This window comes from Impatiens glandulifera, chromosome 2, assembly GCF_907164915.1.
Source record: "Impatiens glandulifera chromosome 2, dImpGla2.1, whole genome shotgun sequence".
In the NCBI taxonomy this organism is placed as follows: Eukaryota; Viridiplantae; Streptophyta; class Magnoliopsida; order Ericales; family Balsaminaceae; genus Impatiens; species Impatiens glandulifera.
Window position 1 is genome coordinate 13,251,997 of NC_061863.1, and position 13,992 is coordinate 13,265,988.

General features: G+C 28.7%; 1 protein-coding gene across 1 annotated transcript; it reads right to left on the reverse strand.

The window, feature by feature from the left end:
• Window positions 1-477: 477 nt before the first annotated feature.
• Window positions 478-6,667, reverse strand: LOC124923801 (metal transporter Nramp1-like). The gene is made up of 13 exons (XM_047463777.1): window positions 6,483-6,667; window positions 6,284-6,374; window positions 6,128-6,168; window positions 4,570-4,648; window positions 4,349-4,453; window positions 4,018-4,127; window positions 2,994-3,175; window positions 2,848-2,917; window positions 1,644-1,817; window positions 1,449-1,553; window positions 1,183-1,314; window positions 1,013-1,108; window positions 478-939 (listed from the first exon to the last, which is right to left on the reverse strand). Exons 1-13 carry the CDS (start codon window positions 6,636-6,638, stop codon window positions 640-642), a joined length of 1,641 nt encoding a protein of 546 aa, XP_047319733.1. The 5' UTR covers window positions 6,639-6,667; the 3' UTR covers window positions 478-639.
• Window positions 6,668-13,992: the final 7,325 nt, after the last annotated feature.

The following is a 13,992-nucleotide window of genomic DNA, read 5'->3' on the forward strand; positions in this document are numbered from 1 at the left end:
GATGTCATTAGGGCAGATTGAGGTTGAGTTGAATCATGTTTAGTCTGTCTTTATTTCATTCTGTGAATTTTTAAATGTGCTTTTTTGGGGCTATATATGAAAGTTTCCAAACATGTATCATCGTTAGCTCATTTGTAAAGAATGCGATTTGGTTGTTTTCAACTTTTGTTTAACACACTTAAGTTACTCAATCAAAACCATTACATGAAACAATGTCCCTTATAAACAAGAACCCAAATGTTCTACAGACCCATACTCATTAACATATTCACTTGTAGTTTTGGTCTCATTTTATCTTTATTAACAAAATAATACGCGCATATAAATGTCATTGTTATAGAAACCGACAAAATAAGCTATGCTCGTCGTTTGTGATGTCGTCCAATTGGCCTTTTGCCGGTTTCTGTATTGGCTAGGTGTGGGGCATGGCCTTGTCTTATATATCATAAAAACAAAAATGAATTGCATAGAAGTGTGTACAAAGAAAAGAAGCTATATAGGAATAGAAGGTGGAGATAACATAGATGTAACAATAAGCCTTAAATCAGAAGACAACAAGAAGAAGCCAAATTTGGTTTTAGAGAATGGAAGATTGTTTCCTTTCTATTGAGGCAAAGGAATATCTGCCAAATCTTCTCTCTACGGAACAATGTCTTCTTCAAAGACATGTTGCCCGTCTTCCATTGTCGTCTGCTGATCGTTATTGTTTGGATCCAGCTTTGACCTGTCGATGAAAGTGACCATTTTGTCCTTGCGAAACATAAAGTATATAATGGACACAACATAAACCGCCATTATAGGAAACATTATGATTCCTATGAAAACATTTGTAACTTTTGGAAGGCTGCTATGTATTAGCCACCCCAAGAAGGTCGTGCTCAGATAGTAAATGTTTATGCCGATAATTCCCAATCCCATAGTCCACGAGAACACTATAATCTGCGTAAAAAAATGCTTTTTTTTTTGTAGGGCAGTATTGTAAATTTGTTAAATGAAAAGGATAATGACTCACATATATAGAGTTCTTATATGGTCCCATTTTGGTAGCACTACTACTGAACTTAAGGAGTGGTATGAGAGCAAATGGGAGTTCAAATGATAGTATCATCTGCACAATATATACAGAGTTATAATTTTTTTGTTTGATTGTTTATAAATGTATAAAAAGAGTTCAAGAATTACCGAAGCGATGATAATGAGGCGACCTGCGCCTGCAGATCCTCCAATGATTGCCACAACGAGGCTAGGGACAATGGAGATACACCTTGTTATTAAGTTCCTTAGCCACTGTTTCATCTTAAGGTCGAGAAAACCCTATTTTTATTTGAAGTTACAAAAATCATCCGAGAAAAATAATACATTAGTTAAAAATACTATCATTTTTAAAAAAGAAAAAGGGGTTTCATTAATTTTATGGCTTATTTATGGTTCTACTAAAAAAAATATACCTCCATAATGAATTGACCAGCATAAGTTCCATTAATGGTGGAGCTTTGGCCTGAGGCCAATAATGCAATACCATAGAAAATTGAGCTGGACTTTCCCAACACATTCTGCAACATTGAAGCATATATTCACATGATAATTTATTTTATTTTATTATGGAATGTTTATTCGATGATCCCTATCTATAGGATAATTGCCTGTAGAAGGAAGGAAGCAGAGTTCAAGGTAAGATTGCTGCACTTCTCTATGGTGTCGGGAGATGGGTTGCCGCCTTGACAGACTGTCCCAGACACCGACACTACCGCCACGTTGATCAATAACGCAACCAACAAAGCAAATCCGCTCTCAATCAAGAAGTATCGACAAGCATCCTGTAAAATATCTCGATAAATAACAATTTCAATGATAATTGTGACAACTTATGTCGTGAGTTGTTAGTATTTCATCGATAATTGTGACAACTTGTGTCGTGACTAGTTAGTAGTTGGTTTTCTCTCGACAATCTATTGTGAATTTTTTAAAAGAAAATTCTAAGAATATAATAGTCAATCTTTTTTAACAAAAATTGAAAAGGTATCAAATTTTTTGAACAAGATAAAAAATGGTGTAAAGGACAAGGTACCGCAAAATTATTTCTTTCGAAATCGAACAAAAGAATTATTCTAGTAAAAATGTAATTTATGAGAAATTATTGAGACATTAATATTTTTCAGTATTTTGTTAGATTCAGTACCCAATTCTAGTATTTGACTTCTTAATTAAGAGTTAATTGCTTTTAAAGACTTATATGATTTGGGATTATCTTTGAAATAAAAATTTGGGATAATTATTGTCAAATAACCAAATTATCTTTAACACATGTTAAAAATGTGTTAAAAACACTATAGACAAATAAAATGGAATTGATAATTCGATATAAAAATGGTGTAAAGGATAAGGCATCCTTCAAGGTACCGCAACATTATTTCTTTCAAAACCGAAAGAATTTATTCTAGTAAACAACATCAACATAGTACCACAACTGTCGTACTACTAAAATACCAAGGAAACCTTCGGTTCCCTTTGTTGAATAAACGCCACCTATTTTATTTAGTTTCCATTCATTATAAAGTAAACCAAGCCTAACCGGTCCGGTCGCAACATGTAATTTAAGAAATTATTGAGATATCTATTTTGTTAGATTCAAGTTCGCAATTCTAGTATTTGACTTCTTAATTAAGAGTGAATTGCATTCAAAGACTTTTATGATTTGGGATTATCTTTGAAATAAAAATTTGGGATTAATCTGGTCAAATAACCCGATTATCTTTTAACACATGTTAAAAATACTACCGACAAATAAAATAGAAAAGATAATTCGATATAAATAAGTGATTTAAAAAAAAATGATTCTTGACTTACATTTATTCCTTTTCTAGAGTTTGGAATTTTCCTTGATAGAACCAAAGCCGAGTGTAGAAACAAATTATGCCTGTTCATATGCAAATGTTAGAAAATTTTGAAATTCAATTTTAAATTTACGAAAAAAAGAGAGATTGAGACATAACGGCATGACAAGGGCACCCAATAAGGCGATAGCGTCGCCAGTGGCATTGTGACCTTTAAACTTGGGAACAAACATGCCCTCAAGCACTTCCTTCGCCGGAGGTTTTAATATAGTCATTTCTCCTAAGAAGCACCAAAGCATAAGAAATACTAGAATTGCTATCAACAATTCTAGTTTCCTCACCTACAAACATTGCCTAAACTTTATAAATAAAATGCACTTTTTTGGTTGAAAATAGTAAAAATTGTATGTGTTTAGAATTATTCAAAAAAACCTATTGAATTAATGTATTCAAGAGTCAACCCTATCATTACATGGTTTGATCTTGAATTACTTTTAAATCACCTCTTTTTTTAACCATTAATCAACTAAATAATAGTATTAGCTAGAAGTGATAATCTAACAATTTAACTTGTAATTTTAAATAGGATTATTCTTACTTAATTTACTGGGTAGGTTAACCTTGACTTATTTTATCCAAATATATATAAGTAAAAAAATGATTTATTTAAATTATTGAATTTCAATGTATAAACATTTTTGCTATTTAATATAAAAAAAAATAACTAAACACAACAAGGCCTGTTTTGGAAACACATAATGAGTTGAGTAGTGGGGTGAATTTGAATGAATAAATGTTATTAAATTAGTTAATATATAATTAATTTTCATAATATTATTTTATCTAAATTAATATCACAATAAAAAATGTTTTTTAAATAAAGTTTTATTTTACTCAAACTCAAATCCAGTTTCGGATCTGCACGTTTCCAAAAAATATTATTTTAAAAGTTTAATTGAGAAATATTTAAGAAAAGAATTGATTTGTAACACAAATATAAATTATTTGAATTAAATTCATTGTCTAGTTTTTCTTCTACAATAAACAAAAATAAGAAAGAACCAAAATAGGGTTAACCTTAAGTTAAATCAATTTAATCTAAAGTCCTTTAAATTTTATACCTAACACATCTTAAAATTATTGAAGATTTGTGTGTATGTGTGTGTGAGAGAGGAAGAAATACCCCATATCTTTGAAGGCCAAGAAGCAAAAGAGTGCTCAAACCAGTAATAAGAACACCAACCCAAACTGGGATATGAAACAATATGTTTAATGCAAAAGCAGTCCCTATAACTGCATACAAAAAACCATTTGAAATACTTATAGAAACTGTTATCCAACTTATTCTAGGTTAAATTTCAATAAATGTTACATTAACCCAATTTGAAAATACTTTTATATTTATATTTCTGATCAGATCTAGATAGATCAATATAAGTAAAAGTATTTTCAAATAGGAGCAATACAAAATATTAATAAAAAGTATGGAGAAAATTAATTAATGAAATTCATGCCTTCAGGGATATCAGCAGCAATAACAGAGGCTTCTGCCAGTAACCAAAGACAATACTTCACAAATATAGGATATTCAGCTTTGCATAACTCTGACAAATGCTTCCCTATTAATTAATTACAATATAGTATTAAATCATTAATTAATTAAAATGATTAAACAAAAACATATATGTAACAAGGGTAATCATTGTATTTGATTAATATTAATTAGGTTTCTTACCCGTACACACACCAAGGTTTGCAGCCAACGATTGAATAATGAGTGCAAAAATCAAACCGATAAAGATTACCCATAGCAACTGTGTGAGAAAACGAAGGAAATAGGAAAATTTACGAAGTTATGAGTTTCGTCAATAGATAAATCACGAGTTCGTCCATGAATCATAAGATGAAAGTTAATTCATCAAATAAATTAATTAAAGTGAATCTAAATAGTTTTTCCTTCATCGAGTTTGTTTTAATGTTTTCTCTCAACTAGTCGCATAATTTACATTGGTTTGGAGTTTATCCTTTTGAGCTATTCAAGAAAATGTTAAAAAAATGGAAGTTAAGGAAAACGCTTAATTAAGCTAGAAGACTAATAGACTGGTTGGAAGATAAAATTCCATCCCTTTACATACGAGGGATTATTTGTTGTCTATTGTAACCCTTCTTAAACCTAGTGATTGTTCTTCAATTCTCATATATATTTTTATTATAAAAAATTATACAATAACTAAAAAAATACAATTTTATAAAGAAAATAATATTTATTTTAATTATAAAACTACATTCTTTGAAAATTATAAAATTTCCAGCTAAATTATAAATTCTATTTTTCTCAGTCATTTACAGGAGAAATTCAACAAATTAGTTGGTGTTTCATTTGTTTTGATTTTTAATTCATTTATTTTGTTTTTTTATAATTACTTTAACGATTTTTTGCAAACATTTTAAAAGAAGTTTTTTTTAAAAAAAAAAATTAGAATTAGGTTTAAAAACAACTAAAAATAACGATAGTTGAGTATGGCAAGTCTTGTAGGGCATGTTATGCAATTTCACGTACAATAATATCCTGGTCTTAGAAAAAATGAGAGACAAATGGATTAAATATTATTCTTAAAAATAATTATCGGTCATATCAAAAAATGGATCAATAATATTCTTAAAAAATAATTATTGGTCATATCAAAATGTCTTTTTCTAATATAATGATAATGATATATAGTCCAAAATTTTGGACAAGATTGAAAAGATAGACCAAAATGTTGTAGTTAAAAGAAGATATGGTGCAGTTAAAAGAAGGTTGTATTAGTATCTATTTTAAAAAAAAATTAATTCGATAAAATATTTATTATTTTTTCTCTTTTATTTTTTTAAGTTTATTCAAAAATAATTTAAGTTCACACCAACTCTACTTGATTCTTTATGTATGTTTTTTAATATTTTTATTCAATTGATTCTTTTTTATTTGTTTGTTAAGTTTTACTATATTGCTGCGAATCAATAAGTGTTTAACTTTGTAAATCGAGAAAATTGAAATAACCATGTTCTTCACTTGGGCTACATAATTCCTTTGTAGAAAAATGTAAAAAAAATATCTAATTTTAGTTAAAATAAAATTATTAATTTTTGTTTTTGAGATTTGAAACAATAACAAAACAAAATTTTTAAATGGGCTGCTGGCATGTGCATGAGCTGCCCTAACCCATAGGCTTGTCGGACTTATCCAGACCCAGGTCAAGCCATGTGTATATCCATAATTTCAAACTAAAATGAAAGAGTTTACATTCACTTACCTCGTATCTGTGGTTGGCTCCTGCTTGCAAATCAGTTTCCACTGTTATATAGAAAACATAATTTCATATTAAGAACAAAACTTGAGACATGAACTTATCAACTTTAAACTTTTTAACTCCACTATTCATGTAAAAGAAAGATCGATAAGTACTTACAGTTTCCCGGGTCAAGATAAGCCAGTGAGACAAGGAAACCTGGGCCAACGTACGATAAGAAGTTTCTGCATCCAGTCTTTTGTTCTTGTTTCTGTTTCATCAATGGAAAAAAAAGACACAAGTTTGAGCCTTCATTTTTAACATTTTATCAATATAAACTATTTGTGATTGTTAAAAAGAGTAATTAATGTGTAAAGACATTATCATGAGATTCATGTGGTGGATCTTCTGATGAAATGATCTGATCAGTAGGGTTTTCGCCGTCCAAGTTAAAACTGGCTATGCAGCTCGAGCTTCCTCCGGTGATTTCTTGCTGAATTCCGTCCATCTCTCTCTCTATACAGTCTTCATGCATGTGTTGAGCTTGAATTCCCTATGTCTAATTTATAGTGCATGGAGATCTTGTTTTAAGAAAAACCCTTACAATAATTTTACATTTAAAATTATAATAAAAAAATTAATTAATAAAAATAAACTCTTAAACTATCTAAAAACTTAAACATGAATATATATATAAAAGTAGGGAGATATCAAAATTTGGAGTTGGAGTGTGCTTCAAAATATATTTGGGATGGTCTTAAAAGCATTTTAGGTGTGGGAATGAAAAAAATTAAGTAATTTTTTTTATAGAATAGTAAAACTAAATTGAAAAAATTAAAAATTTTTAAAGTAATTTAATCTTATTTTATTAAATATATATTTTAAATGGACATCACTCTACCAAAGTCCTAACATAAATCCGTATATCTAAATAAGAGCATGTCCCACATAATTTAAAATAATAATAATATATAAATTTCGATTTTTTTTTATCAAAACTTTTGTTTTAATTAAGTTAACAATATTATCTTCTAAATTTTTTTTTAACTTTAACCAATTTTATAGATATAAAGCTCATTATTGAACTCGAGTTATATGCATTTTTGTTACTCCTTATCTCGAATGTTCTTCTATTATTTTTTTCAATTTATGTTATCCACTCTTTTTTTTAGTTTAAGTATTATAGAAATCTCAATTGATGATTCCGCATCAAGTATAAATTTGTTCTAAGGTGTTTAATCTTGTCTTGTTTTATCCATTACTAAATAAGGAATACCATACTCAATGGTTTGTTTATATTTCTTTTGAAAATTAAATTTTCATTAAAACTATATAATCATCAATATATGCCAAAATTGCATAAATGTCTATATGTCAACATGTGAGTTAGTGATGAGAGATGAAGATGAGTTAAACCCTAAACCAAAATAAATCTCAATTCATACAAAATTTAAATCTTGACCCAAAGGATAACAACCAGTGTTTTAGATAGATCTAGACAACATGACTTCATATATTCACTCAATTTTTATTCTGAGCAAAAAATTTGTTTTAGCACATAAAATTACTTGATTTTTAATCCTGTAATTAATTAAAGCTGTCCTAAGTTAATATTTTTTTAAATAGTTTCATTTTCATATAAAATAAAATAAAAAATTAAAGTTAAGAAAAATCTCACAGCATGAAAATTAAAATATACTTTAAGTTAGAGAAATAGATATGGGGTGTCAAAACAAATATTTCGATCATACTATAGCTAATATTAAATGAAGTTATGATAAATTAAGGTCTAATAATTTATAAAAATGCTAATTATTTGAGAAGACAAAAAAATAGAAACAACCCTATTCTATTATGAATATTTAAAAGAAAATTTTAATTTAATTACGAGAATATTTCTTCTCTCTCATTCGATACAGGTTATTTAAAGATTTAAAGAGGAAAACAATGATTATGGGTGATAATTTTAAGGAAATGATAATGTTTTTTTTAAGATTTAAAGGATATTCATATATATATATATATATATAAATAAAATAAATAATAATAATTTAAAATATAGAGTATTTTAGTATTTTAGTTAATGAATTAATTGATTTAATGGATGAAAGGGAGAGGGATGTGATAATTGAGTTTGTTGAGTTATTTGAAAAATCCAAATTCGAACAAAGCCTAAAAAGAGTAGATAATTAAATGTTTAGAGTACAAATTAACAAACTAAATAAAAAAAAACATTAAAAAAACTAATGTACCTTAAAGGACTTGACTCGGGATGACTTGGGAGGGGTCGGCTGCCTAAGACTTAGACTTTGATGGCTTTATTCTAGGGTGAGTCCTACACAACTGAGGAGTGTGATGGATCATGTGGTCCACCATTTCTTCCATTCCATATCGACATAATTCATCCAAAAAAGTTGTGTTGTTACTCTCTTTATTGCTCTTCTTTATTGCTCTTCTCTTTAGTATTTTGTTTATATGTGTTACATATAATATCATACATTATTTGATTACCCTTCATTCAATAATGAAAAGTTTCCTTCTTTTTATATCATAGAAAGATAATAATGTTTCCTAAGCACCTTCAATATGTCCTATAAAAAATAAAGTTTAAGATTTTTAAATTAGGATAATTTGGACAAAGTTCATCTTGTTTGATTTTCTTTTTAAATAGTAAATTCATTATAAAATGATAAAAATCATTTAAATAGAATGATAAAATATGATAGAATTAAATAAAATACAAATAAAAAGTCACAAAAGTATGAAAAAAAATACAAACACGTTACCTAAAAGGTTATTGAGCTCGTAGATACTCAAGAATAACAATTAACTCCCAACCGAATTAATCGACTTTCTAGAACGAATATTAGAAAACGTGATAATAATAATATTATGAATTATACGAATCAGACGACCACGATAATTAAAAATTTGATGATTTCTCTCAAACTAGATAATGCACCAAAAAATAATCAGGATGATAATCCAAATATGTAGGTTGTCATATCAACCATCTTAATCCAAACCAAACTTCTCAACAACTAACTAAAGACTCGGACATCACCTAATAAATCTCAGTCATACTTCACAAAAGACTTTTGATACTAGTCCCCATCGACAATGTAAAAGTAAGTGAGTAGTTGATTCCACATACACTTATCATAATAAACTTTTTGTCATACAAATATTATTCATAAGAATTCCATCAAAATAACCTTCTTTTCAAATAACGAGATCTTAAATAAAATCTTTTAACTCTCAGAACCTTACTAAAATAAAATCACAAGTAATCATTTAATTTAATTAACAAATCGTAACAATATTCTACATTAAAGTTAAAAAAATTCATTACTATAATTTAAATTTTTTTATTAAAAAAATACTCTCTAATTACTTTTATCCTAAAATACTTCATCTAATTTAATTACACTTTTGTATAAAAATACTAAATGTAATAAAATTACTTTCACTCTTTTTTTTTTACAAACTTTAAAGTAATTATAACTATTAGTTAGTTCTTTTAAGTACTCAGTTTGAGTAATTTAGTCTAGTTAGAACATAATTTGGTTTAATAGTTAGGCTATGATTTGACATTGGGCCCAAATGGCATATCATAATGTTCATATAAGGGCTTGTATAGTAATTTCACCATTAGAAACCAAAATCAATTTATTAGTTTATTGATAATTTCAGAAAATTGGGTCCATTAAGGAACAGCCAAGACAGAAAATGTCGCGTCCATATGGGTCGTGTTTTGGCATTTAGGTTAAGGCCTAATAGAGAAGGGCCCAGATGCGAAAACGCCCAATCTAGGGCATGTTACGTTTGTTTTTTACGGGCAGGTAATCAATCGATCATGGACAGATACATAACAGAATACCTAAATTCCAAATGCTTCCTTATCAAATGATTGTGTCCTAAATCATACATTTATAGAAACCTTAGGAGGGAGAAATATTAATTTATTTAATTTGGATCAAGAGAAAAAAAATGAATGACGAGGGATGATTTTGAGAAGATAATGATTAATTTTGATAAAAAAATTTAAAGAATATTAATAAATATAAATAAAATATAAAATAATAATTTAAACTAAAGGGTATTTTAGTATTTTGGTTAATAAAATGAGTGATGTGATTAGTGAGAAGTGATTGATTAGAAAATTGATTTGGTAAAGATTAAAATAAAAACTTGTAGAGAACAAGGCATTAGTTGTTTGAGGAGAGTCCTAGACTAATTTATCATTATAATATTTGGCTGGCTTAGCTTACAGATAATTTTTTTTTATTTAAATTATTTTTTTTTTTCTATCAATTATTTAATTTATAAATCAAAATATTATTATTTTTTAATTAAAAAATATAACATTATTTTTATTATTATATGAACATTTTTTTAAAAAAAAGTCCATACATATTAAAAATGGTGAGAATCATTTAAACATAATGACAAAATAATAACAGGAAGAGAAAATAAATAAAAATAAAAAATAAAAAAATAAAAACAAAAAATAAAAACGTTACTAAATAGGTTATCGAACTCGTAAATTTTCGAGAAGAACGATCAATGAAAGTTCGACGATTTCTCTCTAACTAGATAGTCCACTAAAAAATAATTAGGATGATAACCCAATTATGTAGTACTTCTATTTTAGCCGCATCAATCTAAATTTTCCAACAACTACCTAAAGACTCAGGCATCACATAATAAATCCCAATGATACTTCACAAAAGACTCCAAATACTAGCCACTCATCGACAATGCAAAAGTAAGTGAATGCCGATTCAACCTCCTCGTGACACATACGACAACGACTAATCATAATACATACACATATCATTGGTAAGAATTCCACTGTAAATAACGTTCCATCCAAAAAACGAGATATTGGATGGAATCTTTAACTCCCAAAGTTTCTCCAAGAAAAATTATGTGAACTCATCTTAGCGAACAACTTGTAGCAATGCCCCACATGAAAACTATGTATGTCTTGCCAACGCATAAGGTCTTGTTCAGATGAGGACAATTATTTGCGTTCTACCAAAAGTAAAATTCAGTTATGAGACGAACTCTCCAAAATGTTTAATTTCCTTCTAATCTAATTCGGCTAGCGAAACCACTAGATTGAGGATTAAACATGTCCTTAACTGTGACATTTCTACATATAGCAATGGAAGCAAGCTCTAGATAGGTTGTAACTTGACTTTTGACACTACAACAACTAACATCCCAAAAACTAATCGAAAAACCATCCCTCATATTGAATCTAGATTGGTCACGAAAACTTTTCCACATAGAATAAATTCCCCTCCAAATACTTTACCCCACTAGATAATTAGACAATTTTGTGAACCAACCAGACCAATCGTAATCATACTTACATTTGATCATCGATTCCCAAAGACTATTTGATTCAGTTGTAAATCTATAACACCATTTTGATACAAGAGCCTTATTAAAGGAAATAAGATCTCGAATATCCAATCCTCTTTGATCTTTAAAATATTTAACATTATCCCAACTAAATAAATGACAAAATGATGAGTTATTGGATTCCCATAGAAATTCACACATTATTCTCTCCATTTTTACCGCCACACTCTTGGGAAGATTGAATAAATACATCATATATATTAGCATACATGACAACACATTCTTAATGAGGATTAACCGACCCCCTTTCGAGATTAATTTACTTTTCTATCTAGACAATTTACATTCTATTTTAGTGATAATGGGGTCTCAAGAGACCTTTTATCATAATTTAGCACCCAATGGCATACCAATGTATGTTGATGGAAGATCACCATTTCTGAACCTCAACAGATTTGTCTACATTATCTTTCTTCTATTCGAAATAAAATTTGAAAAAAAGATGTCTGATTTATTAAGTATAACTTGAAACAGGAACATGCACTTAATGCCCATAAAATATTCCGAAGGTGCTTAAAATTTATATAGGTAGCCTGAACTATGTAGAGCGTGTTATCAGCAAAAAGCAAATTTGCTATAGAAAATGACATCTTCTTGACCCATAACTCACTCCATAGATGAGTCTGGAGTTTTCTACGAACGCTATCATTTTTTAGAGAACTTCCATAACAAAAATGAACAAGAAAGGAGAGTGGATCATCATGTCTAATCTCTCGGGAACTCTAAAAAATCCCTAAGAACTACCATTAATAATGACAAAAAACTTAGTCGTCGAGAGACAAAATCTAATCCACCCAATCCATGCTAAATAGGATAGTCACATCTATTTAGAAATCTTCAATCCATGACATGATCTCTTGATCATAACCCATACTTCAGATTCTTAATGTATTATACACTAGTACTCTCAACAAGCTTGACGCGACCTCATTATATTATTTTAAAGAATCTTTGATTCCATTCGAACAAAATGGGTATCTAGAAGCCTAGAACAACCATCCTTGTAAATGGAGTAATGCATTACAGATAAACAAGTATGTGAGAAATACTAACTCTATATAAAAAATGAGAGATGATGCACTCCATCAATGTGATGCCTATTATAGTTTTGACGTGGCTTTAACTAGCCATCATATGACATCTCAGAGCAACTTAGGCATGTGACGATGTTAAATATGGATATGTGGTTGATGATGCTTATACTCATTTATTGGTCTTCAAATTAGGATATTATCTCTCGATTATAAACAATAACTCATAGTCCCAAGACCATGACTAAAGCTTAGACTCTAGAACGATTCTTATGGAAGAAGAATCTAAACATCTACTCGAGCTAGTGAGTCAAATATTCAAGGTAAATCACGAAAAACAATGAAACATCTCCCAAAAAACTAGAGCACAACATTAGGACATGATCTCTTGATCATAAACAATAACTCTAGGATCAAGATCGTAAATAAAGCTCAGACTCAAGACGATTCTTGTGGAAGAAAAATATTAACGTCTACTCAAACTAAGTGAGTCAAATATTTAAGGTAAATCATATAAGATGATGAATTATCTCTTGGAAAACCTAAGCACAAGATTCATTTCCATACTTGAGTAATGGTGCACTTGGAAGCCTGAAATGCATGAATGAAGAATTTGGAAATGATTGGTTGATCATTAGTAGGATTGTATTTGTAAATTCATACATTGAAACTATATGCATCAACAAACATAATTACAAAAATGATAACAACATCAACAAGAACAGTACTCTAGTTTATACTCTAAGGGCACTTAAAATAAAATGAATGGATGAAAAACAACAAAAAATAAAAGAAAAATACCAAAATAAATAAATGGTAATTAAACCATAATTTCATGCTAAAATACGAATAAAATGTTTAATCTTAAAACAAAACAAAAAAATGAAAAATTGAATCCCTATATCAAGACTAAGGATATTCTTCGGAAAATGCGAATAAAATTTCTAATCCTAACACCAAAAAATAAGAAGAAAAACAAAATAGAAAAACAAAATGAGCAACAACAATGAAGATTGGTTTGAGATCAAACTCTTCTAGCGTTCTAACCAAACTTCAGGTTTCTTTTTTGAACAAAGAACCTAGATTAAAATACCACAAGTTTCTATACGTAAAGATATTTTCTCACACTTTTCATTCCAAACGAGAATTCTGGCACAAGAGGTTCACTATCTCCGACTATCATAGTCCAAGACATATCTTATTTGAAAGGTTACATTCATCTTCATATGCATTCAAATGCATTCATTTCGTCGAGAAGGCACTACAACGTATAAAATATTGTCTAAAAAATAAAGTAAATCTAGGTCATTTTTTTGGCAAACTCTTGGATTTGGGAAACCATGTTAGAAGGAGTCCAAAACTTACAATAAGAGATGACGAAGCTGGTACGACTAACCAAATTGATAGACGTAAAATCTTGAGATG